This window comes from Manduca sexta, chromosome 1 (genome assembly GCF_014839805.1).
Source record: "Manduca sexta isolate Smith_Timp_Sample1 chromosome 1, JHU_Msex_v1.0, whole genome shotgun sequence".
NCBI classification, from domain to species: Eukaryota; Metazoa; Arthropoda; class Insecta; order Lepidoptera; family Sphingidae; genus Manduca; species Manduca sexta.
The window spans coordinates 4285256-4311607 of record NC_051115.1 but is presented as its reverse complement, the minus strand read 5'-3'; the positions used below and the strand labels follow the sequence as shown (position 1 = coordinate 4311607).

The 26352-nt window shown below is 50.0% G+C and overlaps 1 protein-coding gene across 1 annotated transcript; it reads left to right on the top strand.

Moving 5' to 3' along the window:
• Nucleotides 1–624: 624 nt before the first annotated feature.
• LOC115453291 (serine/threonine-protein kinase ULK3) lies at nt 625–26077 on the top strand. Its single transcript, XM_037447378.1, has 13 exons — nt 625–810; nt 2400–2557; nt 3711–3795; nt 4994–5048; nt 6364–6451; nt 7449–7564; nt 8531–8628; nt 9208–9360; nt 9862–10019; nt 19729–19856; nt 20439–20569; nt 22186–22311; nt 23355–26077. The coding sequence occupies exons 1-13, from the start codon at nt 724–726 to the stop codon at nt 23409–23411; spliced, it is 1440 nt and encodes a 479-aa protein (XP_037303275.1). The 5' UTR covers nt 625–723; the 3' UTR covers nt 23412–26077.
• The last annotated feature ends 275 nt before the right edge of the window (nt 26078–26352 follow it).

Here is a 26352-nt window from a genome sequence, read left to right as displayed (position 1 = left end):
AAGAAGCTCCTCCGTTTTTTTTTTGTCAGTTAATAAAGCATTAACTTTATTCTACAGATAAAACAATAGAACACGGGGTTAACAAAATATTAATAATAATAATATAATCTTACTTCTTAGTAGTATTATAAGTTAGAAAATTTGTGAAAATGGATGTTTGTTAAAAGTCAACCCAGAAACAGCCAGACATAAGCTACTTTTTATCCCGATATTTTGATTCCATGGGAAATAATCATTTTTTTAAATAGTTAGCGCGAGCAGCGCGAGTAACATATAACAGAACCTTAAATAACAACAGAACCTTGCGCATTCAGAATTTGAACCGTAGAATTTTATCTCTGCAGTGCGTTGGAAATCGCAATGCGTCCAGGTGACTCTGGCCTGTATATTGACATAGCGCCCTCTATTAGAATTATCTAACACTATCACAACAGCTAGTAAACTGTTTCATGAAAGTACTAGACCATTAAAAATATAAATTACATTTTTAAATCCATCGCTAGTCAATTCCTGTTTATTTTTACAGAAATAAATATATTTAGAGAATTTCAACTATTGTGGTGTTGGTGGTGGTGTTGTTTGTTTTCATGGCAACTCTAAATGGCAATGTCATTTCGATTTTGAAGTTTTGACAGATGGCAGCTAAAATTTAGCAACAAAAATCAAAATGTGAAGGTCCTCTTTCAAACAATGCTTGTGATTTAGTTTAATTGTAATAAAATAATGTCTTTCCCGAAGATAGAAGGGTATATAGTGACGGAAAAGCTAGGCTCAGGAAGCTATTCTACTGTTTACAAAGCGTACACTAAGGTATTTATTTTTTAATGCAAAGGTAATCAAGATAGTACGGCTTTATTTTCGCAATTTTTCCCCAAACGATTAATAAGGAATCTGCAATATTTACGAAATTTGATGAAATTCGTATGATAACTTGAGAAATCAGTTTTCGTTGTTTGATTTTGTTTGGAGATAAATTTGTTTGCATTAGCTTTGTCTAATTGCAGATAGTCATAGATATTTTATCTTTTCTAGTAAATATAAATTCATGACTGTTTTAGCGAACTCTTGGACTCACATTTTTAAAATACGTAATATCATGTTGTATTTATTGTTTTCATTGCCAATAAAAAAATTACATCCTTTATTTATTTATTTAAGTTTGCTTACAGTTGTAACAATTTTATAAAAAATAAAAGATACATTCTAGTTTAGAATAACTTGCACAACCAATTAAAGCAAACACAGAATACAAATAATACAAACACAAATAAAAAATATGGGTAAAACAGACAATGCAATGTGATTCCTGGAGACCTGGGCACGGCAGCAACAGTTCCAAATCTAAATATAACTTCTTAGTATCTCACTTCTTACTACTTCAATTTGATATTCAGTTTTGAATATTACGTTGAAAGCAGAATCAGAGAATACGTTGGCATTATTACGGTATTTGTTAGCTTTGCACATATGAGGTATTGGGGAAAGAGATTTCAATAAAGTTCTCAAAATATGTTGGCAATATTTGTGCAATTATGTCTTTTATATCAAGCCCAATGTATTATTATTATTTTCGTACAACAATCACATACATAATCAAGTTAATAAACTTAATATTATGATAACAACTTACAAACTTTGATTTCTGGTGTTTAAATAATAATTTAATATTCTTTAAACAAGTCTCATAATATTCTTATAAAAATATGCATTATTAAGTGTAGAGTTTACTGTTGGTACTTGTTGGTAATTTATGGGAGTCACAACTCTAGCTATAATGAAACTCCAAAGATGGCACTGAATATATTGTGTATTTCAAAGCTCCAGAGTATGTTTAATACACAGTGGCGTACTTAGGTGGTAATAGTAACAAATCGTAAGACATACTAATTAAGCAAAGGCGTACATTGCTTTTATATGGGAGGTATGGTGTGGCACAGCATTCTCGCACAACTACGCATGTGCACTTACATAGCTGTTCAAGTGTGTGTATCCCAACATTAAATATTGTTATGTGTGTATAGTTTCTCATAATAATGTTATAGTCCGCCTGGGTAGGTGCCACCGCTATTTCGGCCACCAAGTAGCAGTGTTTAGTCACTGTTGTGTTACAGCTTGAAGGACATTGTAGCCAGTGTAACTACTGGACATAATGAGACTTAACATCTCATGTCTCAGAATGGCGAGTGCAGTGGAATACCATTTTGTAATTCAAGGTGTTGGATATTGTTTCTGCTGTTTATAGGCAGTATTATCGCTTACCATCAGGCGGATGGGAAGCTCGTCATCAAAGCAATAAAAAAATAAACATTATATTAAAGGTCCATATGCACCACTAATTAATGTAAAGTGGTTTCCAGAACCTAGTCATACAACCAATTCACAACTAAGGCCTGTTCCAGGTTGGTGCAAGAACTATAGTAGCAATAAAATGCGTCGACAAATCCCGCATCAAGAACTCTGGGTCCGCTGTGGACAACCTCATCACGGAGATACGGCTGCTGAAGACCCTCTCACATCCACACATTGTGCAGATGAAGAACTTCACTTGGGACGACAGGTGAGGGAGGATTCGCTTGACTAACTCAATATATTATATTGCGCACTCTTAAAAATAATGACCCATTCCAAAATTGCCAATTTGTGGAAATTGTCACACAACCAATTTCTGTTTGCGACCTTTTAGTTTTTTTCCTTTTTTTTATGCTATAGGTTTCATTTTTTACCTACCTTCAATAAGCTCAATTTTATAGCAACTTCAAAAAAAAGGTAGCAAACAAAAATTTATTTTCTGACGACTGCCACAAATTAACAATTTTGAAATAGTTCATTATTTTATTAAGAGTGTGAATTATATATTGCACCAAAATGTCCTAACTCAAAATATATTAATTTACCGATTTTGTTAAAAATTATCTTCCAAAGCATGCACTGTAACCCTACGACGTGAAAAAGACAAAACTATACAATAGAAACAGAGATTGTCGCTTTCGACGACCGCACAGTTCTCTGACTTCTACTATATTGTCTTCAATTTGTTTCTTTTCATTACCCACAAGTTGTCTCTTTTGAGTTAGGTCACCTTAGTTCTAAGGGTGCAATATGTATATAACAGCCCTTTATATTGTCCCACTGTTAGGCACAGGCCTCCTCTATTGCTACGGGATTAGGCCTTAGTCCACCACACTGGCCTAGTGTGGATTGGTTAAAGAGATGCAATGTATTTGTGACGTCATCAGGAGTTACGATGCGCGCGAAAAAGAGATGAAAAGATTACCTCACTACACCCATTCTTACACATTGCAGTATTTAAAATAAGAATTGTAGTCCCATTTAAAAAAAACATACTGCTGGTTTCATAGAAGAGGTTCTTTTTCTTATTATTCGTCATTACGTATAAAATAATAATCGTGATACCCCCATGCCTCTGCACGTAAAGCAGTTGGTCCCGCGCCTGATCTCTCTCAGGTCATGTCGTCGACTCACCGGACTATGAGAAGGAACAGAGAGTGCTTGTGAATTTGGGCCACGACGGCCAATCTCAACGGAGAACAGACAGGAGATATTATAGTGCACAAATGTGCAATACACAAGCACTGTCTGTTCCTCATAGCCCGGTGAGACGGTAATGACATGACCGAAGAGAGATCAGGCGCTGGACCTTTAGCAAAACTTCATACAAAGTATCGTTTTTAATACGGTTTTCTTTTCAGGAATATTTACATAATAATGGAGTTCTGTTGCGGAGGGGATCTATCTAAATACATTCATAAGTACGGCAGAGTACCGGAGCAGAGGGTGAGTGTCATTACCATCCGCCTTGAGATAGAGAAAAAAAGTTTGACAGTTATGACGGTGTTGCACCTGAGATACGTAATCATTGCTGACTGGTGGTAGGTCTCTCATAGGTGAGAGTCTGCCTGAGTAGGTACCACCGCAATGTCTATTTCTGCCGCCAAGCAGTGTGTAGTCACTGTTGTAGGTTTGAAGGTCATTGTAGCCAGTGTGACTACTGGACATAATAATAAAATCTCATGTCTCAGGATGGCGAGGGCAGTGGAATACCAAACACTTTGTAATTCAAGGTGTTGGTGTTTCTACTGTTTATGGATCGTATCGCTTACCATCAGGCGAACGGCAAGCTCGTCTCGTCATTCAAAGCAAAAAAAAACCATTGTCTTCACAACCGACACCGAATGGTAGTGATATTGACACATGATGTTTTCTACATATCGTTTATTAACTATGTTTATTTTAATTATGCTTACTACTTCTCGGGTTTACGCACACTAATATACAAAATACAACGGCTTTTATAAACGTGTGCATATCGTTTTAACACGTCAGAATTAAAAGATATTAAAAGCCAAGTCCTTTATATAATATTGTCTTAGATCTATTAATGTCATTACCATCATCGAATAGAAAATAATACATATATGGTATTCCGTTAGTGTCATTACCATAATTATCATTACCATCCTCATTATTTTAATCAACACGTCAATGATAAATAATATTTCAAGTAATAAGATATAACTATTTTGCGTATTTTATTGCGGTTTTTACACACACACACACACACAACATCACGCATTTATCTCCTAAGGGGTATGCAGAGGCGCAAATAGGGCACCCACTTTTAGCCAAGTGTGTTCCGTCCCATGATGATATACGAGCCTATCACCATATCGGGCACAAATTCGGACTCCGGGCTGATACTGAGTAGAAAAAACCCAAATATAATTTTGCCCGAGGTGCGAACCCAGGACCTCGGAGCGCTGTCGTACCGCGCATGCAGTATAACTACGCCTCCGAGGCAGTTGCGGTTTTTATATTATAATTTTCCGATGATTCGAAGACTTTGCAGCCTTCATCGTCACGGGGCGATGTGGTTTCAAAGTCAAGAACAATGATTTAATATAAATAAATAAATTTCGCAAAATAGTTTTATTGTAATGTCTAACATTCGCGTAAACATAAATCATTATTTCAGGTGTTATATTTTCTGCAGCAGTTGGCTTCGGCGTTGAAGTTTTTGAGAGAAAAAGGTAAATATCAGAGTTATAAGATTATATAGAGAGGACATTGGGAAGAACGGATCGGATCCGTAACACTTCGTAGTAACAAAACGTGCGACCCGAATGATTCAGATATGGAATTTGTAAGAACTTATAGGGTTTGCCATCGCTTTTTAAAACCATCTGCGAGGATAAAGATCCACTGCATTCTCCAAAAAAAGAGAGAATTGGTCATACCACTAAGGTAAGTTACAGAACGGTGACGGATCTGAAGTAATTTGGTAGTAAGGTTAAATCTGAAGTTACGACTTTCGTTTTTCGAAGTAGACATTCTGCAGTCTTCAAAACGTCGGAAGGAAATTATAAATTTAAAAACGCGATAAAATCCGTAAATAGATTTAGTCCAATGTCTAACGTTCGCGTAAACATAAGACATTATTTGTACAATAGTTATTTATTCAAGCTAGCCGACGTAATTGTGTCGACTGCCGAGAGGTAATCATCTGTCGTCAGTCGACATTGTTTCGACCACATTCCACTTACCATCAGATGCAGTGGAGTCACAATACCGCGTCCGCATAAAAAACTTATTAAAACTTAAGACTTCTTTTCGCACGTTATTCAAAATGTATTTGTAATAGGGGACCGGCCTATGCTTGATTTTGTACATTATTCTATATGTAATGGTTAATAATACGAAAAAGAAGCACTCCTGCGAAAACTGCATAAAAATTGGTTAAAAAATGAGCGAGTAATTCATATTTAAAATATTGTAATGTGCAGAAGTGGGCGCGATGTGGGGATATCACTTCATCTCTTTTTTTCGCACGCGTCGTAATTCCCGATGATGTCACATGTGGATATTTCGTTTCTTTTCTGTTTCTTGTTAATTACCCCTTCTACCGAAATTCAAAGACTTACAACTTGTTGATTTTTTACCGGTTTTTAATAATTCCTTCTGTGTTATAATTTATATTATGTAAATATTTGATAACAGTAAAGAACAAAAATGAGTCCGGTACCCTATTGGACTTAGATACGCAAAAAGTATCAAACAACCAACCCACAGTATGATCCAAAATGAGCCGAGTATGCCAAATTAATTCTAGTCTACATATAATTTTCCATTAGTAAAAATATCTTAGACAAAATATGTTAATTTGAACTTTTTATTAACACAATATAAAATGGAATATCAACGAGCAGAAATACGATTTAAACTTCAATCTTCAGTATCTGAGTATCATTTTGTGGGTTTTTGCGTATCTACGTTCAATTATTCCAGCACACAATTGCTATCTACTAGGTAAAATGCTTGTTTTTTTAAAAAAATACGTTGTTTTAGGCGTCGTGCACATGGATCTCAAGCCGCACAACCTGCTCCTACACAAGGACTCTAACGGCAGATATGTGCTCAAAGTGGCTGACTTTGGGTGAGTTAACACTGACAATTATATAGTACTCAGAAGGAACAGTGAAGTTCAAATATACATTATTTTTAGTATATTACAAAATCAGTTTGTTGAGAATCAGTAGCACAGCCCATTGCACAAATTTTTAACATATTATGTTATATTTTATACCAAAACATATTAATATTTCCTCAAGCTTTAAGTTTTTGTAGTAATAAAATCCGGCGCATGTCGCTCGCTCCCTGATACCTATTGCTGCAGTAGCATTAGTACCGTTACAAGCACACCTTTCCCCACCCCGCGGCCCCGCACACGTCCCGCTCGCTCCTGCAACGCGGGCAGTGTGCTTGATCTGCCAATTCCGCGTGAATTCTCATTATTTATTTATTTTGGGATAACAAACAGCTGCACAACTAAGTTTACAAACAGATTGTTACAGTATCAACGATTCCATGAGTGTACAGCCCACAATTTACTAGAAAGATTACCGTAGATTGATAAGAATTAAAAAAAAGAAAACAAAAATCAAAAAACAATGTTATATATATATTTTTTTTTTTTTGATATTTATGTATAATTGTTATTATTTTTTTATGTGATTTTTTACAAGAAAATATAATTTTGGTGTTTCGCCTTTATGGTATACAAAAATGTTTCATTTTGACATTGCGTTACTAAATGAAACCATATACTGGTCTTCATCTTTGCTGATATTATGCCAAAAATCTTCCATTAATAACGAATATTTTCCCAAAAAATCCTGGTTTTAGTTTTCTGCCTTTTCATTTTGGAGTTTAATGCGAATATGGTATGTCTGAGTGTATTTCTGACTGTAAGTGTGATGTCGCTGCGCCGAATTCTCTTCGATTAGTAATAGTGGTATTAAGGCGCGTAACTATAAATTACTTTTTAATAATTTGTTTGCACTTTACACGTTTTTTATTTTAAATGGCTCAAGTACCTTATTGTAGTATGTGGTTTGGTGTAGTGACGCGATGTCGTAATGAGTGTGTACTAGTTTCGCGCAGCACATGTCGGTGTCGGGCGCGCGGTCGGTGCGCGGCTCGCCGCTGTACATGGCGCCGGAGATGCTCGCGGGCGAGTACGACGCGCGCGTCGACCTCTGGAGCGTGGGTACGTGCCTTGACTTAAACCTAGGGTTATGGAGTACAACCGCCTTGAAGTAAACTTGAGTGAATTCAAATCATTTATTTACTGCCGATATATATGTACTACGTACTATATTTGACGTTCCGAACACTCGCTGTGTTCAACTGAATTGAACTGCAATCCATTCAAACTGAGTTTACTATGGTCACTATTGACTGCATATGGTTGTTTACGGAGTGACGCTCATAATATAATAACTCGAGTGAATAAAAAATATTAGTCAAATAAGTAAAATTATTTATTGTTCAAGTGAATAATAATAGTGTGGTGTCAAAATTGACAGCTATTTAAAAAGCTTTAGCACTGCAAATTTAAAGTTTGGTTAGACGACGATTGATGTTTTAGCGCTGCAGCGAATTTTAATTTTAACTCCAGATTTTGAACAAATAGGTTATTAGTTCGTGTCTATAGATTATACGTCAATGGCTGAATACAAGTTACAGGTATTATGTAAAGATAGAAAGTCTCGCCATATTCTACCCTTACAGGTGTAATTTTTTTTCGTAAATAATATTACATATAAACTGTTTTGTTGTTAATACTAGTGTAATCAAAAGTCCACTGTTTGAGTGATTAGCAGTGTATCATTTTATCTTCATTTCTCCCTTAAGATCGATAACACACTCGAAATATTGTCATTACCATAAGGACCATGTCATTACCTTATGGTAATGATCATTGACAGTACAGCAAATGATTCTCCATTTGCTAATATATTCTCTGCTAAAAAATATACACTCTCTCGCTACCCTATAACAGTATTCCACACCGTCGCTCCTCGCAGTCTAAGAGCCTACAGGCTGCGCCTGCGTCTATCGTGACGAAATACTTCCCTTCCGGAGGAAGCGAGCGCAGGCACTACTCGTAGGCCTGATTATTGTAGTTCAGTCGCTCCTTCACCAGGTGACAATAACGCGAGCCTGTTTACAGGTGTGATCATGTACGAGTGCCTGTTCGGCAAGGCGCCGTACTCCTCCAACACGTTCAAGGAGCTCGTCGACAAGATACAGAAGCGGGCGCCCATCGAGGTCAGTCTGTTTCGCTGAGTTAAAAACTTTGTGAAATTAAATGATTTATTTGAACCTGTAAAATGTTATACATTATTTAGATTTCGTCAATATTAACTCTACCTACAGTTCGTGCTGTTCTCACCAGATAATAGGCAAAAAACTCTGGTGTTGCTCTTCAAAATCAGTGGTATAAGCTACTTGTGTTCAGATAACACTACAAATCTAAATATTATTTAAGTTAAACTTATATATTTTCTTGGTGGTAGGCCTCTCATATGTGAGAGTCTGCCTGGGTAGGTACCACCGTAATGTCTACTTCTACCAAGCAGCAGTGTTTAGTTCACTGCACTGTTATGTTCTGGTTTAAAGGACATTGTAGCCAGTGTAATTATTGGACATAATGAGACTTAAAGTCTCATGTCTCAGTGCGAGCGCAGTGGAATAACAAACACTTTGTAATTCAAGGTGTTGGTGTTTCTACTGTTTATGTATCGTATCGCTTATCAGGCGAACGGCAGGCTCGTCTCATCATTCAAAGCAATAAAAACTAGTATATAGTAGGGAGAGGAATCATTATACATTGTAAGCCGCCCCCAGATCCCGCCGAAGTCATCGATATCGCCCGGCTGCCGCGACCTGCTCACGCGCCTGCTCCGACACGACCCCGACTCCAGGATATCCTACGAGGACTTCTTCAACCACCCCTACCTGGATCTAGAGTACATGCCGTCCAAAGAAAATTATGAGAAGGTAATGACGGATGGTAATGACGGTTTTGTGTTGTGTGGACATGAATGACATGAGTTAAATGCATGAAATTAATAATATATTTCAACTCGTGACGGTAATGAGGTGCTTGATGTAGCTACTGCAAATAATATGATGTTATACAACATAACTGGTTTAGTCGTGGATTGAAATCTGTACATATTATAAAACAAAGTCTCCAATAGCTGTCTGTGTGTGATCGATTTGCTCAAAATCTACTAAACAGATTTTTGTACGGTTTTTATTAAAAGTTAGTGAAATTCTTGAAGAATGTTTAGGTTAGTAGTATATTACGGTTTTTGATTTTATGCGGGAAAAACTTTGCGACACATTGATATGTTTCTATAACGATAGCTCTCGTCAGTCGACATGCTGTTCGACCCCGCTCCACTTACTATCAGGCTCACTTTGCTGTATAAATAAGCCGAAAGTATATTTGATTCGGAAGAAATTCGACGTTAAGTGAGTATTTCCATGTCGCAGGCAGTGTCGCTCATCAAGCAAGCCGTCGAGTGGGACTGCGCCGGCCGCGCACCCGACGCGCTCGCCGCCTACAGCCACGGGCTGCGCTACCTCGTGCCGTGCGTCGGCGCAGAGAGCGACGCCGACCGCAGGGGCGCGCTCGCCGCCAAACTCGCCAGGTCAGGGGACCCTACAGCCACGGGCTGCGCTACCTCGTGCCGTGCGTCGGCGCAGAGAGCGACGCCGACCGCAGGGGCGCGCTCGCCGCCAAACTCGCCAGGTCAGGGGACCCTACAGCCACGGGCTGCGCTACCTCGTGCCGTGCGTCGGCGCAGAGAGCGACGCCGACCGCAGGGGCGCGCTCGCCGCCAAACTCGCCAGGTCAGGGGACCCTACAGCCACGGGCTGCGCTACCTCGTGCCGTGCGTCGGCGCAGAGAGCGACGCCGACCGCAGGGGCGCGCTCGCCGCCAAACTCGCCAGGTCAGGGGACCCTACAGCCACGGGCTGCGCTACCTCGTGCCGTGCGTCGGCGCAGAGAGCGACGCCGACCGCAGGGGGTGGCTCGGCGCATAACTCGCCAGGTCAGGGGACCCTACAGCCACGGGCTGCGCTACCTCGTGCCGTGCGTCGGCGCAGAGAGCGACGCCGACCGCAGGGCGCGCGCGCCGCCAAACTCGCCAGGTCAGGGGACCCTACAGCCACGGGCTGCGCTACCTCGTGCCGTGCGTCGGCGCAGAGAGCGACGCCGACCGCAGGGGCGCGCTCGCCGCCAAACTCGCCAGGTCAGGGGACCCTACAGCCACGGGCTGCGCTACCTCGTGCCGTGCGTCGGCGCAGAGAGCGACGCCGACCGCAGGGGCGCGCTCGCCGCCAAACTCGCCAGGTCAGGGGACCCTACAGCCACGGGCTGCGCTACCTCGTGCCGTGCGTCGGCGCAGAGAGCGACGCCGACCGCAGGGGCGCGCTCGCCGCCAAACTCGCCAGGTCAGGGGACCCTACAGCCACGGGCTGCGCTACCTCGTGCCGTGCGTCGGCGCAGAGAGCGACGCCGACCGCAGGGGCGCGCTCGCCGCCAAACTCGCCAGGTCAGGGGACCCTACAGCCACGGGCTGCGCTACCTCGTGCCGTGCGTCGGCGCAGAGAGCGACGCCGACCGCAGGGGCGCGCTCGCCGCCAAACTCGCCAGGTCAGGGGACCCTACAGCCACGGGCTGCGCTACCTCGTGCCGTGCGTCGGCGCAGAGAGCGACGCCGACCGCAGGGGCGCGCTCGCCGCCAAACTCGCCAGGTCAGGGGACCCTACAGCCACGGGCTGCGCTACCTCGTGCCGTGCGTCGGCGCAGAGAGCGACGCCGACCGCAGGGGCGCGCTCGCCGCCAAACTCGCCAGGTCAGGGGACCCTACAGCCACGGGCTGCGCTACCTCGTGCCGTGCGTCGGCGCAGAGAGCGACGCCGACCGCAGGGCGCGCTCGCCGCCAAACTCGCCAGGTCAGGGGACCCTACAGCCACGGGCTGCGCTACCTCGTGCCGTGCGTCGGCGCAGAGAGCGACGCCGACCGCAGGGGCGCGCTCGCCGCCAAACTCGCCAGGTCAGGGGACCCTACAGCCACGGGCTGCGCTACCTCGTGCCGTGCGTCGGCGCAGAGAGCGACGCCGACCGCAGGGGCGCGCTCGCCGCCAAACTCGCCAGGTCAGGGGACCCTACAGCCACGGGCTGCGCTACCTCGTGCCGTGCGTCGGCGCAGAGAGCGACGCCGACCGCAGGGGCGCGCTCGCCGCCAAACCGCCGCCAAACTCGCCAGGTCAGGGGACCCTACAGCCACGGGCTGCGCTACCTCGTGCCGTGCGTCGGCGCAGAGAGCGACGCCGACCGCAGGGGCGCGCTCGCCGCCAAACTCGCCAGGTCAGGGGACCCTACAGCCACGGGCTGCGCTACCTCGTGCCGTGCGTCGGCGCAGAGAGCGACGCCGACCGCAGGGGCGCGCTCGCCGCCAAACTCGCCAGGTCAGGGGACCCTACAGCCACGGGCTGCGCTACCTCGTGCCGTGCGTCGGCGCAGAGAGCGACGCCGACCGCAGGGGCGCGCTCGCCGCCCAAACTCGCCAGGTCAGGGGACCCTACAGCCACGGGCTGCGCTACCTCGTGCCGTGCGTCGGCGCAGAGAGCGACGCCGACCGCAGGGCGCGCTCGCCGCCAAACTCGCCAGGTCAGGGGACCCTACAGCCACGGGCTGCGCTACCTCGTGCCGTGCGTCGGCGCAGAGAGCGACGCCGACCGCAGGGGCGCGCTCGCCGCCAAACTCGCCAGGTCAGGGGACCCTACAGCCACGGGCTGCGCTACCTCGTGCCGTGCGTCGGCGCAGAGAGCGACGCCGACCGCAGGGCGCGCTCGCCGCCAAACTCGCCAGGTCAGGGGACCCTACAGCCACGGGCTGCGCTACCTCGTGCCGTGCGTCGGCGCAGAGAGCGACGCCGACCGCAGGGCGCGCTCGCCGCCAAACTCGCCAGGTCAGGGGACCCTACAGCCACGGGCTGCGCTACCTCGTGCCGTGCGTCGGCGCAGAGAGCGACGCCGACCGCAGGGCGCGCTCGCCGCCAAACTCGCCAGGTCAGGGGACCCTACAGCCACGGGCTGCGCTACCTCGTGCCGTGCGTCGGCGCAGAGAGCGACGCCGACCGCAGGGGCGCGCTCGCCGCCAAACTCGCCAGGTCAGGGGACCCTACAGCCACGGGCTGCGCTACCTCGTGCCGTGCGTCGGCGCAGAGAGCGACGCCGACCGCAGGGGCGCGCTCGCCGCCAAACTCGCCAGGTCAGGGGACCCTACAGCCACGGGCTGCGCTACCTCGTGCCGTGCGTCGGCGCAGAGAGCGACGCCGACCGCAGGGGCGCGCTCGCCGCCAAACTCGCCAGGTCAGGGGACCCTACAGCCACGGGCTGCGCTACCTCGTGCCGTGCGTCGGCGCAGAGAGCGACGCCGACCGCAGGGCGCGCTCGCCGCCAAACTCGCCAGGTCAGGGGACCCTACAGCCACGGGCTGCGCTACCTCGTGCCGTGCGTCGGCGCAGAGAGCGACGCCGACCGCAGGGGCGCGCTCGCCGCCAAACTCGCCAGGTCAGGGGACCCTACAGCCACGGGCTGCGCTACCTCGTGCCGTGCGTCGGCGCAGAGAGCGACGCCGACCGCAGGGCGCGCTCGCCGCCAAACTCGCCAGGTCAGGGGACCCTACAGCCACGGGCTGCGCTACCTCGTGCCGTGCGTCGGCGCAGAGAGCGACGCCGACCGCAGGGCGCGCTCGCCGCCAAACTCGCCAGGTCAGGGGACCCTACAGCCACGGGCTGCGCTACCTCGTGCCGTGCGTCGGCGCAGAGAGCGACGCCGACCGCAGGGCGCGCTCGCCGCCAAACTCGCCAGGTCAGGGGACCCTACAGCCACGGGCTGCGCTACCTCGTGCCGTGCGTCGGCGCAGAGAGCGACGCCGACCGCAGGGGCGCGCTCGCCGCCAAACTCGCCAGGTCAGGGGACCCTACAGCCACGGGCTGCGCTACCTCGTGCCGTGCGTCGGCGCAGAGAGCGACGCCGACCGCAGGGCGCGCTCGCCGCCAAACTCGCCAGGTCAGGGGACCCTACAGCCACGGGCTGCGCTACCCTCGTGCCGTGCGTCGGCGCAGAGAGCGACGCCGACCGCAGGGCGCGCTCGCCGCCAAACTCGCCAGGTCAGGGGACCCTACAGCCACGGGCTGCGCTACCTCGTGCCGTGCGTCGGCGCAGAGAGCGACGCCGACCGCAGGGCGCGCTCGCCGCCAAACTCGCCAGGTCAGGGGACCCTACAGCCACGGGCTGCGCTACCTCGTGCCGTGCGTCGGCGCAGAGAGCGACGCCGACCGCAGGGGCGCGCTCGCCGCCAAACTCGCCAGGTCAGGGGACCCTACAGCCACGGGCTGCGCTACCTCGTGCCGTGCGTCGGCGCAGAGAGCGACGCCGACCGCAGGGCGCGCTCGCCGCCAAACTCGCCAGGTCAGGGGACCCTACAGCCACGGGCTGCGCTACCTCGTGCCGTGCGTCGGCGCAGAGAGCGACGCCGACCGCAGGGCGCGCTCGCCGCCAAACTCGCCAGGTCAGGGGACCCTACAGCCACGGGCTGCGCTACCTCGTGCCGTGCGTCGGCGCAGAGAGCGACGCCGACCGCAGGGCGCGCTCGCCGCCAAACTCGCCAGGTCAGGGGACCCTACAGCCACGGGCTGCGCTACCTCGTGCCGTGCGTCGGCGCAGAGAGCGACGCCGACCGCAGGGGCGCGCTCGCCGCCAAACTCGCCAGGTCAGGGGACCCTACAGCCACGGGCTGCGCTACCTCGTGCCGTGCGTCGGCGCAGAGAGCGACGCCGACCGCAGGGCGCGCTCGCCGCCAAACTCGCCAGGTCAGGGGACCCTACAGCCACGGGCTGCGCTACCTCGTGCCGTGCGTCGGCGCAGAGAGCGACGCCGACCGCAGGGGCGCGCTCGCCGCCAAACTCGCCAGGTCAGGGGACCCTACAGCCACGGGCTGCGCTACCTCGTGCCGTGCGTCGGCGCAGAGAGCGACGCCGACCGCAGGGGCGCGCTCGCCGCCAAACTCGCCAGGTCAGGGGACCCTACAGCCACGGGCTGCGCTACCTCGTGCCGTGCGTCGGCGCAGAGAGCGACGCCGACCGCAGGGGCGCGCTCGCCGCCAAACTCGCCAGGTCAGGGGACCCTACAGCCACGGGCTGCGCTACCTCGTGCCGTGCGTCGGCGCAGAGAGCGACGCCGACCGCAGGGCGCGCTCGCCGCCAAACTCGCCAGGTCAGGGGACCCTACAGCCACGGGCTGCGCTACCTCGTGCCGTGCGTCGGCGCAGAGAGCGACGCCGACCGCAGGGCGCGCTCGCCGCCAAACTCGCCAGGTCAGGGGACCCTACAGCCACGGGCTGCGCTACCTCGTGCCGTGCGTCGGCGCAGAGAGCGACGCCGACCGCAGGGGCGCGCTCGCCGCCAAACTCGCCAGGTCAGGGGACCCTACAGCCACGGGCTGCGCTACCTCGTGCCGTGCGTCGGCGCAGAGAGCGACGCCGACCGCAGGGGCGCGCTCGCCGCCAAACTCGCCAGGTCAGGGGACCCTACAGCCACGGGCTGCGCTACCTCGTGCCGTGCGTCGGCGCAGAGAGCGACGCCGACCGCAGGGGCGCGCTCGCCGCCAAACTCGCCAGGTCAGGGGACCCTACAGCCACGGGCTGCGCTACCTCGTGCCGTGCGTCGGCGCAGAGAGCGACGCCGACCGCAGGGCGCGCCCGCCGCCAAACTCGCCAGGTCAGGGGACCCTACAGCCACGGGCTGCGCTACCTCGTGCCGTGCGTCGGCGCAGAGAGCGACGCCGACCGCAGGGGCGCGCTCGCCGCCAAACTCGCCAGGTCAGGGGACCCTACAGCCACGGGCTGCGCTACCTCGTGCCGTGCGTCGGCGCAGAGAGCGACGCCGACCGCAGGGCGCGCTCGCCGCCAAACTCGCCAGGTCAGGGGACCCTACAGCCACGGGCTGCGCTACCTCGTGCCGTGCGTCGGCGCAGAGAGCGACGCCGACCGCAGGGGCGCGCTCGCCGCCAAACTCGCCAGGTCAGGGGACCCTACAGCCACGGGCTGCGCTACCTCGTGCCGTGCGTCGGCGCAGAGAGCGACGCCGACCGCAGGGCGCGCTCGCCGCCAAACTCGCCAGGTCAGGGGACCCTACAGCCACGGGCTGCGCTACCTCGTGCCGTGCGTCGGCGCAGAGAGCGACGCCGACCGCAGGGGCGCGCTCGCCGCCAAACTCGCCAGGTCAGGGGACCCTACAGCCACGGGCTGCGCTACCTCGTGCCGTGCGTCGGCGCAGAGAGCGACGCCGACCGCAGGGCGCGCTCGCCGCCAAACTCGCCAGGTCAGGGGACCCTACAGCCACGGGCTGCGCTACCTCGTGCCGTGCGTCGGCGCAGAGAGCGACGCCGACCGCAGGGCGCGCTCGCCGCCAAACTCGCCAGGTCAGGGGACCCTACAGCCACGGGCTGCGCTACCTCGTGCCGTGCGTCGGCGCAGAGAGCGACGCCGACCGCAGGGCGCGCTCGCCGCCAAACTCGCCAGGTCAGGGGACCCTACAGCCACGGGCTGCGCTACCTCGTGCCGTGCGTCGGCGCAGAGAGCGACGCCGACCGCAGGGGCGCGCTCGCCGCCAAACTCGCCAGGTCAGGGGACCCTACAGCCACGGGCTGCGCTACCTCGTGCCGTGCGTCGGCGCAGAGAGCGACGCCGACCGCAGGGCGCGCTCGCCGCCAAACTCGCCAGGTCAGGGGACCCTACAGCCACGGGCTGCGCTACCTCGTGCCGTGCGTCGGCGCAGAGAGCGACGCCGACCGCAGGGCGCGCTCGCCGCCAAACTCGCCAGGTCAGGGGACCCTACAGCCACGGGCTGCGCTACCTCGTGCCGTGCGTCGGCGCAGAGAGCGACGCCGACCGCAGGGCGCGCTCGCCGCCAAACTCGCCAGGTCAGGGGACCCTACAGCCACGGGCTGCGCTACCTCGTGCCGTGCGTCGGCGCAGAGAGCGACGCCGACCGCAGGGAGCGCGCTCGCCGCCAAACTCGCCAGGTCAGGGGACCCTACAGCCACGGGCTGCGCTACCTCGTGCCGTGCGTCGGCGCAGAGAGCGACGCCGACCGCAGGGCGCGCTCGCCGCCAAACTCGCCAGGTCAGGGGACCCTACAGCCACGGGCTGCGCTACCTCGTGCCGTGCGTCGGCGCAGAGAGCGACGCCGACCGCAGGGGCGCGCTCGCCGCCAAACTCGCCAGGTCAGGGGACCCTACAGCCACGGGCTGCGCTACCTCGTGCCGTGCGTCGGCGCAGAGAGCGACGCCGACCGCAGGGGCGCGCTCGCCGCCAAACTCGCCAGGTCAGGGGACCCTACAGCCACGGGCTGCGCTACCTCGTGCCGTGCGTCGGCGCAGAGAGCGACGCCGACCGCAGGGCGCGCTCGCCGCCAAACTCGCCAGGTCAGGGGACCCTACAGCCACGGGCTGCGCTACCTCGTGCCGTGCGTCGGCGCAGAGAGCGACGCCGTCGGCAGGGGGCGCGCTCGCCGCCAAACTCGCCAGGTCAGGGGACCCTACAGCCACGGGCTGCGCTACCTCGTGCCGTGCGTCGGCGCAGAGAGCGACGCCGACCGCAGGGCGCGCTCGCCGCCAAACTCGCCAGGTCAGGGGACCCTACAGCCACGGGCTGCGCTACCTCGTGCCGTGCGTCGGCGCAGAGAGCGACGCCGACCGCAGGGCGCGCTCGCCGCCAAACTCGCCAGGTCAGGGGACCCTACAGCCACGGGCTGCGCTACCTCGTGCCGTGCGTCGGCGCAGAGAGCGACGCCGACCGCAGGGCGCGCTCGCCGCCAAACTCGCCAGGTCAGGGGACCCTACAGCCACGGGCTGCGCTACCTCGTGCCGTGCGTCGGCGCAGAGAGCGACGCCGACCGCAGGGGCGCGCTCGCCGCCAAACTCGCCAGGTCAGGGGACCCTACAGCCACGGGCTGCGCTACCTCGTGCCGTGCGTCGGCGCAGAGAGCGACGCCGACCGCAGGGGGCGCGCTCGCCGCCAAACTCGCCAGGTCAGGGGACCCTACAGCCACGGGCTGCGCTACCTCGTGCCGTGCGTCGGCGCAGAGAGCGACGCCGACCGCAGGGCGCGCTCGCCGCCAAACTCGCCAGGTCAGGGGACCCTACAGCCACGGGCTGCGCTACCTCGTGCCGTGCGTCGGCGCAGAGAGCGACGCCGACCGCAGGGGCGCGCTCGCCGCCAAACTCGCCAGGTCAGGGGACCCTACAGCCACGGGCTGCGCTACCTCGTGCCGTGCGTCGGCGCAGAGAGCGACGCCGACCGCAGGGGCGCGCTCGCCGCCAAACTCGCCAGGTCAGGGGACCCTACAGCCACGGGCTGCGCTACCTCGTGCCGTGCGTCGGCGCAGAGAGCGACGCCGACCGCAGGGGCGCGCTCGCCGCCAAACTCGCCAGGTCAGGGGACCCTACAGCCACGGGCTGCGCTACCTCGTGCCGTGCGTCGGCGCAGAGACGCCGCCAAACTCGCCAGGTCAGGGGACCCTACAGCCACGGGCTGCGCTACCTCGTGCCGTGCGTCGGCGCAGAGAGCGACGCCGACCGCAGGGGCGCGCTCGCCGCCAAACTCGCCAGGTCAGGGGACCCTACAGCCACGGGCTGCGCTACCTCGTGCCGTGCGTCGGCGCAGAGAGCGACGCCGACCGCAGGGGCGCGCTCGCCGCCAAACTCGCCAGGTCAGGGGACCCTACAGCCACGGGCTGCGCTACCTCGTGCCGTGCGTCGGCGCAGAGAGCGACGCCGACCGCAGGGGCGCGCTCGCCGCCAAACTCGCCAGGTCAGGGGACCCTACAGCCACGGGCTGCGCTACCTCGTGCCGTGCGTCGGCGCAGAGAGCGACGCCGACCGCAGGGGCGCGCTCGCCGCCAAACTCGCCAGGTCAGGGGACCCTACAGCCACGGGCTGCGCTACCTCGTGCCGTGCGTCGGCGCAGAGAGCGACGCCGACCGCAGGGGCGCGCTCGCCGCCAAACTCGCCAGGTCAGGGGACCCTACAGCCACGGGCTGCGCTACCTCGTGCCGTGCGTCGGCGCAGAGAGCGACGCCGACCGCAGGGCGCGCTCGCCGCCAAACTCGCCAGGTCAGGGGACCCTACAGCCACGGGCTGCGCTACCTCGTGCCGTGCGTCGGCGCAGAGAGCGACGCCGACCGCAGGGGCGCGCTCGCCGCCAAACTCGCCAGGTCAGGGGACCCTACAGCCACGGGCTGCGCTACCTCGTGCCGTGCGTCGGTCGCAGAGAGCGACGCCGACCGCAGGGGCGCGCTCGCCGCCAAACTCGCCAGGTCAGGGGACCCTACAGCCACGGGCTGCGCTACCTCGTGCCGTGCGTCGGCGCAGAGAGCGACGCCGACCGCAGGGGCGCGCTCGCCGCCAAACTCGCCAGGTCAGGGGACCCTACAGCCACGGGCTGCGCTACCTCGTGCCGTGCGTCGGCGCAGAGAGCGACGCCGACCGCAGGGGCGCGCTCGCCGCCAAACTCGCCAGGTCAGGGGACCCTACAGCCACGGGCTGCGCTACCTCGTGCCGTGCGTCGGCGCAGAGAGCGACGCCGACCGCAGGGGCGCGCTCGCCGCCAAACTCGCCAGGTCAGGGGACCCTACAGCCACGGGCTGCGCTACCTCGTGCCAGGGGATCCTACATTTATTTCTATTGCAGGCGACGACGAGACGAGCATGCCGTTCAAAGTGTTATTGTGCCCGGTATGCTCACCCCCTATCATGGTACGGAATACACACGGTGGGAAAATGGGAGCAGCAATGTCGCATCGACCTACACCTTCGGGGATAAAAGGCGTGAATGTGTATTTATTGAACAGAGTTGTGCCGATTGATAAGATATGATATGTCAGAGAATATATCGACGGTTAAAGGCTAATTGAATTAACGACATATTTTTTCGAAAAAATTCAACTAGGTTAAAAAAACATAGAAAAAAATACTGATATTAAATATGTATGAAACTTGGTGTCGGAAAAAAGTCGCTTAAATTAATTAGTATTTTTTTTTTTTTTTTATTGTGAACCATTTTTAAAAAAAACTACAATAACAAAAGTGAACGATGATAGCTGCTGTAGTTAAAACTGTGTTACAGCTATCAACGCCCTTTATATTATTTTTACCTTCGATATCATATTTTATGATTCGAAACTCTGTCGTAACCTACTCCACCTACTATCAGGTTGTTTGGGGTCACAAGTCACTATGAATGGCATAACTAGAATCTTCAAATCGTCAACTCTGATTATCAGATACATGGAGAGAGCTGAGGAATTGAAGCTGATGCTGCGAGGAGAGTCTCCGAGAGACCTCCCGGCCGCAGAAGTGTCTGCACCGCAAGAGGTCTCGTGCCAACACTCGAGGGCCAACGGACCCATTGGTGAGTTGCAGTTCGTATGTTACGGTTTAATAGCTGGCAATCAGCTTGAGCATTGTGGAAGACTTTTTATGCGTATGCGCACCTACACTAACGGTTTTTAAAGCGGCAAAGTTACCTGACTACACCTGATGGTAAGTGGATTGTGGTCCTATAGAATGTCGACTGACGAGAGATGATTACCCGTCAGTCGACACAATTATGCCTGTTGGAACCGGATATACACAGGCTGATCCGGGACATTTGACAACGTGACATTTTTACGGGATAGAAAGTAGTTAATACCACTCAAGATTCTATCTTTCTGAGACAGTGTATAATCTATATATGAGTTCAGAACTTGGGCCATTTCAGTGTCAACTTTTATTAAAATTCATACAAAATTGCATTTTCTAACATCACAAACTTTCGCAATCATACTTTATACCTTAAACTGATTATGAAAAGAGCAACACCAGTTTCTTGCCAGTTCTCTGGTGAGAACAGCAGGAACTGTTAGAGTTAATATTGACGGAATCTAAATGTATAACATTTTACAGGCTCAAATAAATCATTTCACTTCATTACAATCAATGTTATTCCCAGCCAATCGCACGCTGGCGTGCAACCCATGCGTGTGCACATCAGCTCAGACCAACTCATCGTCGTCGGAGAATGGTCGATGTTCGTGCAGCGTGGCGCAGGACGCGGGGAAGGAACCCTCTACACAAGGACAGGTGAGGACATCTGATGGTTTTTAAATAAAACGAAGTAGGATTCCACGATGAACAGAGATATATACTTCTACAGTGTTACAAGAGCCATGGACACAGACAGAGTGAGAGGAAGCTAGTGACGTTCTATTTTGTCAAAACGTCATTAGTGACGTGCTCGTTTTATATATTGCGTTTACAATAATCGTCTAACAGCATCGATATATATGTACTACGTACTAGACATGCTACGTTTTACTGGTGGTATGTCTTATATGTGAGAGTCTAGGTAGGTACCACTGCAATGTCTATTTCTGCCACCGAGCGGTGTGTAGTCACTGTTGTGTTGTATTAATTTTACCAATCAGTTCACGTTCGATCGTCGACCAGTTCGCGTGTTCTCATTACCATTATCATAACCATTACCATTTCACCGTTTAGACTAGTTCAGTGTAAATAAACCATATTTTACCCGGACTTCAGTCTTTTATATTTACGAACCAAACTTAAATACTTGTACGCATGTACACACACACACACATACACATACACATATATTTTATGAGATATATAAAAAATAGATTACAATTTTTAACAATATTAGCTTTAAGTTATTAAGTATTTTTATATAAATTAATATTATTCATATCTTAGTCAAAAGTATATAATATTTTTAATTTTAATATTAATATATCAATGTTATATTTTTATATGAATATTTCTATCATTTAAAGCGGCGATAGCCTAGTTGGGTGTGGAACGGACTGCCGAGACGAATGTCCGCAGGTTCAAATCCCAAGGGCACACACCTCTGACTTTTCTAAAAAATCACGTGTGTATTCTTTGTGAATTTATCGTTCGCTTTAACGGTGAAGGAAAACATCGTGAGGAAACCTGCACATCTGAGAAGTTCTCTATAGGAATTTCGAAGGTGTGTGAAGTCTACCCGCACTACAGCGTGGTGGACTAAGGTCTAATCCCTCTCGGTAGTAGAGGAGGCCCGTGCTCAGCAGTGGGCAAGTATATAATACAGGGCTGATATTATTATTATTATTTATTTCTATCATTTAATGATTCATTTATATTAAAATACAGTTTGTTTATAAGTATTTGTATCAGTTTATTTTTAAATTATTTAATGTGGTTTGTTTTAGTTCCTCTGGTAAATGATTATAATTTTTTATGGCCATACAGTATGCATTTTCTATAAAAACAATATCACTTCACGTCATATCTTTGTGGCGGTACAATCGATACATACACCGCCATCTTGTCAACATCGCCGGAACTGCAAGAGGATCGATGCAGTGACGCAACTACATTGATATCACACAGCAATCACGATAGATGGCGACGTCGATCCTGAATCACGCTTGCACAATTTGAGCGACGCGTTGCCTATATACCATCTCCGAATAGGAACCGTTGGAGGGGCCGCGACCGGTCACTACATCTGCCTGACTGGAAATCTTCCCCTTCCATAGAGGAACGCAACCATCTGTTCCTCTACAGTGGCGTTAACCTTTACGCCGCTACATCTTTTATAATGTCATTACCATAATATCATTCCCCTCACGCTCATTACCTTTACGGTGTCATTACCATATGCTTTATGCAATGATATTGTACATCGTATGCAGGACAAGACCAACAGCAGTGGCTCAGTACAGTCGAGCCCGAAGCCGTCGCGGTCTCACTTCGGTCTGAAGCGGTTGTTCACGAGGCAGGTCACGCTGCCTTACCTGGACTCCAAGGACTCCAGTATAGTGAGTATAATAATAATATCAGCCCTGTATTATATACTTGCCCACTGCTGCACGGGCCTCCTCTAACTACTGAGAGGGGGATTAGGCCTTAGTCCACCACGCTGGCCTAGTGCGGATTGGTAGACTTCACACACCTTCGAAATTCCTATAGAGAACTTCTCAGATGTGCAGGTTTCCTCACGATGTTTTCCTTCACCGTTAAAGCGAACGATAAATTCACAAAGAATACACACATGATTTTAGAAAAGTCAGAGGTGTGTGCCCTTGGGATTTGAACCTGCGGACATTCGTCTCGGCAGTCCGTTCCACACCAAACTAGGCTATCGCCGCTATTTGTATGGTGAGTATATTTACATATTATAAAACAAAGTTCGTCTTTATGTTTGTCTGTATGTTATCGATTTTCTCAAAATCAACTGAACGAATTTTTATGATATTTGATATGGAGATAGTTTAAGACCCTGGGAAGGTTATAGGCTACTTTAATTTCCAGGAATATTCCTTCACACGGCCGGAGCCGCGAGCAAGAGCTAGTGAAAAATTAAAATGTCCCTTTTGGAATAGTGTAAATTTGTGCTCGACATGGCTGATCTCCTATCATGGGATGGAATATACCGCGGAATGTGGGTAGTAGTACACTATATGCATGTAGTCCCCTGCCTACTCCTTGGGGTATGAAAGGCATTAGTATGTATGAGTAAATTGATCTTCAGCTAGCTTTGAAGGAAGGTGGCCTGAGCTCAAACCTCTCAGTAGAGGAGGCCCAGTAGTGGGACAGTATACAATGCTGGTGGTAAGATATATTATATCCGCCCGGATAGCAACCGTACACAAGGTGTTACCGCCATAGTGGCCTACGTAAGTTTCGCGTTCCGAGATCAGTCTGTGTATATCCAGCTCCAACAGGCCGGCATAATTGTGTCGACTATCGAGGGTTAATCATCTCTCGTCTACATTCTATTTGACCTCACTCCACATCAAGTGCGGCGAAGTATCTTCGCAGTGTCCGTATAGAAAAAATACCAAGCTATTGTCATTTCCAGACGGCGGACCAAGCCGAGAAGAAATCCAACGAGAACGACGCGTGCAGGATAACGTAATGTGTTTAGAGTAGCAACCAGCCAGGTGAGACGGTCATAGTACACGAGCCAGGGGAAGGCAGGGGAGATCGGCCTCCCCTGGCTGTTGTAACGCACTATCGGATTTATGAAAACTGGGTGGCTATTAATTGCGTGAGGTGTGTAGGAGAGGGAGAGTGTATATTACTCTGGGGAGAAGGGGGATCCCGGCAAATATCACGAATTTTTTTTCTATAAGAAAGTAAAATTTCTGAATACGTCTCACGTAATTAATGGATGTCTCCTATAGTCAAAAACAAGCTGAAGAGTCATAATTAAATGTGCAGTTTCTAACATAAGTATATGAACAATACAAAACTGCAAGTCGCTTACGCTTTTGTGTTTTACAGGACATTTTTTTCTTCACATAATAAAAATAAAAGTGAGTTACTTTACCTCATACAAAGAAAATACTTTTCAATTAAAGTTAAAGACGATTTGGATTTGTTCAGCCTCTTTTGTGAATGACTGTAATGTTAAGTTTGATTATAATTTTATTTCTAGAATAAATTAGATCTTTAAAATTTTAAGTTATTCCAAAAAAAAATTTTTTTAATTTAGAATTTGTTCAGCGCTTTTTGTCGCTCACTGTACTTAGTTGAAAATTAAGATTATAGTAAGTTTACACTAGCAAACCCACATTATATTACACAACTCATAAACGTGTACACGAGCGACAATATTACAATAGTTGTATCCACGTGTCGCCGAAGTCTGTCTTCAAAAAGTCGACTTTCCGTTAGTTTATAGTAAAAATCGCTTGAAGATAACTTCTGTAACTTCGTGATAACTTAATCATCGTATTTCATAATTTAAGACAAAAAGACATTTAAAATGCTAATGCAAATGTTTTATTTGGAATTGTTTGAAATATGATAAAATGTCAAACAATTCAAGATACGCTTCCGCTTTCCTGTACGCCCCTGCCACCCCCCCTCCAAAAGTTATGTAACCCTAAACTGACATTTTTTTGTAATATTCACAATTATTTTACGCAAAATACCGGAAAGTCGCTAAAAAACCGCATTGTTCGAACCCCCCGGCGGCTGTAACGCATCGTAACGTTTTACAAGACTCCCCTCCCCTCCAAATTGCGTTACGTAATACTTGAAAGGCCCCTAAGATAGCTCCTTGGCCTTCCCTCACACTTTTTCCTCAGAAATCCCCTCCCACCTTTCCTCCAGGTCGTGCAGTCGCTATTCCCTCAGGATTCCAGTATCTCATTCGCAAGTTTCCCACGGTGTTGACTGCGGGGTTCGATAAAAAGACCCTTAGAATCAATTGGTTGTGAAATAGACAATGACTCGTGATATATTCTCCCAGAATGTATTTTATTGCAAATGATCATTGGAATTTGAAATGATAAAAAATTAACACAAATTTGGCTATGAAATAAAACCAGTTTTCGGATTTTAAATTATAATTTTCTCCTGACGTTTCAAAGAATTTCCTTCATGGTCACGGGACTGAGGTGTTCGTCCGAAAAGTCGACATTTAAACTAGACTTATTATAAAATGCGAATTTTGTGAAGTTACAGAGTCATAAAGTAATACGTAATATAAAAATCTTTGAATGAATTTTTGATATAAAACAAAGGTGCTTGACTCTCGTACTCAGTTTTGACATGATCTGTCACTTTGACAGTGACATTTTACATATCTGATCTCAGTTTGCAACACGCTGTAGTATAATTTTTTTATGTCGGACTCTTAACTCGTAAATTAATGACCCATTCCAAACTTGCCAATTTTTGGGTATCGTCAAACAACCAATTTCTCTTTGTGACCTTTTTTTTCATGCTATAAGTTTCAGTTTTTACCTATGTTTAATAAGCTAAATTTTATAGCAACTTCAACAAAAAGGTAGCGAACAAAAATTTGTTTTCCAAACGACTGCCACAAATTAACAATTTTTAAATAAGTCATTATTTTATTAAGAGTGCGATGTGTATTCCAAATACTAATATTATAAGTACAAAAGTTACCACTACTCTTTCACTGCTAAAGCAACCAATATCGACGAATTTGTTACGGAGGAAGGTTATAACGACCAAGACTAGCTTTTTAAATATAGTTATAAACTGAATTAAATGCATAATTTATTTGTTAATTTTTATTATTTATAAGTTTTAACTGAGTTACTGTTCTGTCTCACTCTTCCTTACGTTAAACGAATTATGAGTGAATGGAACAGATATACTATCTATCCTTATAAGCTGAAGAGTTTGAACTCGCTTATCTAAGGAAGTGCTAAACCAATTTTGTTTTTTTTTTCACTAATAGGAAAACTGTTTTTATTGTATAAGCTATTTCATTTAAGAATAGACTACGTTCTTGCAATTAACAATTTTACAAAAATATAATCTCTTTGAAGTCAGTTAAGAATGCAAAATAATTAAGTAAACGTGCCCTTATTATTCAAATTGACACATAAAAGAAACCAATGTAGTCACATTTGTTTTCCTCTTTCTGCATAAATGACAATTATTTGAAGACATTCAGACCATTTTCTATGTTATGGATTCAATTGTGCAATATTAGTAAACTACGATCTATGTATATTTTATTGAAGTGAAAAGACGCGGAACCTAGCACTGTGCCTTCTAAGCTTGCCTATTTTGTGATGTAAATAAATGAATTTGTGATTATGTTTGTTTTTTATTACCTTTTAAATGGAATTTCCCTATCTTCGTCACTATGTAGTACCCTTGTGATGAACAAAGGAGGAAAAGGCCTAAAAAGATAATATGGGAAGATGACGCAATTATAAATTCTCGATAAGTAGCAATTATCTAAAAAAGTGTGTGTGTAACACGTATACTTACATTTGACGAAGAAAAATGCGTGATGTTATGTAAATATTGTAACAATGATATTTCAAGATTATAATTCAATGGTAAATTGAAAAAATATTGCATGATAC

Coding starts and splice junctions, on each gene's coding strand:
- LOC115453291 (XM_037447378.1), top strand. CDS start 724: ATGTCTTTCCCGAAGATAGAAGGGTATATAGTGACGGAAAAGCTAGGC. Junction 3,796..4,993: donor GCAGAGTACCGGAGCAGAGG/GTGAGTGTCATT, acceptor TCATTATTTCAG/GTGTTATATTTTCTGCAGCA. Junction 5,049..6,363: donor GAAGTTTTTGAGAGAAAAAG/GTAAATATCAGA, acceptor ACGTTGTTTTAG/GCGTCGTGCACATGGATCTC.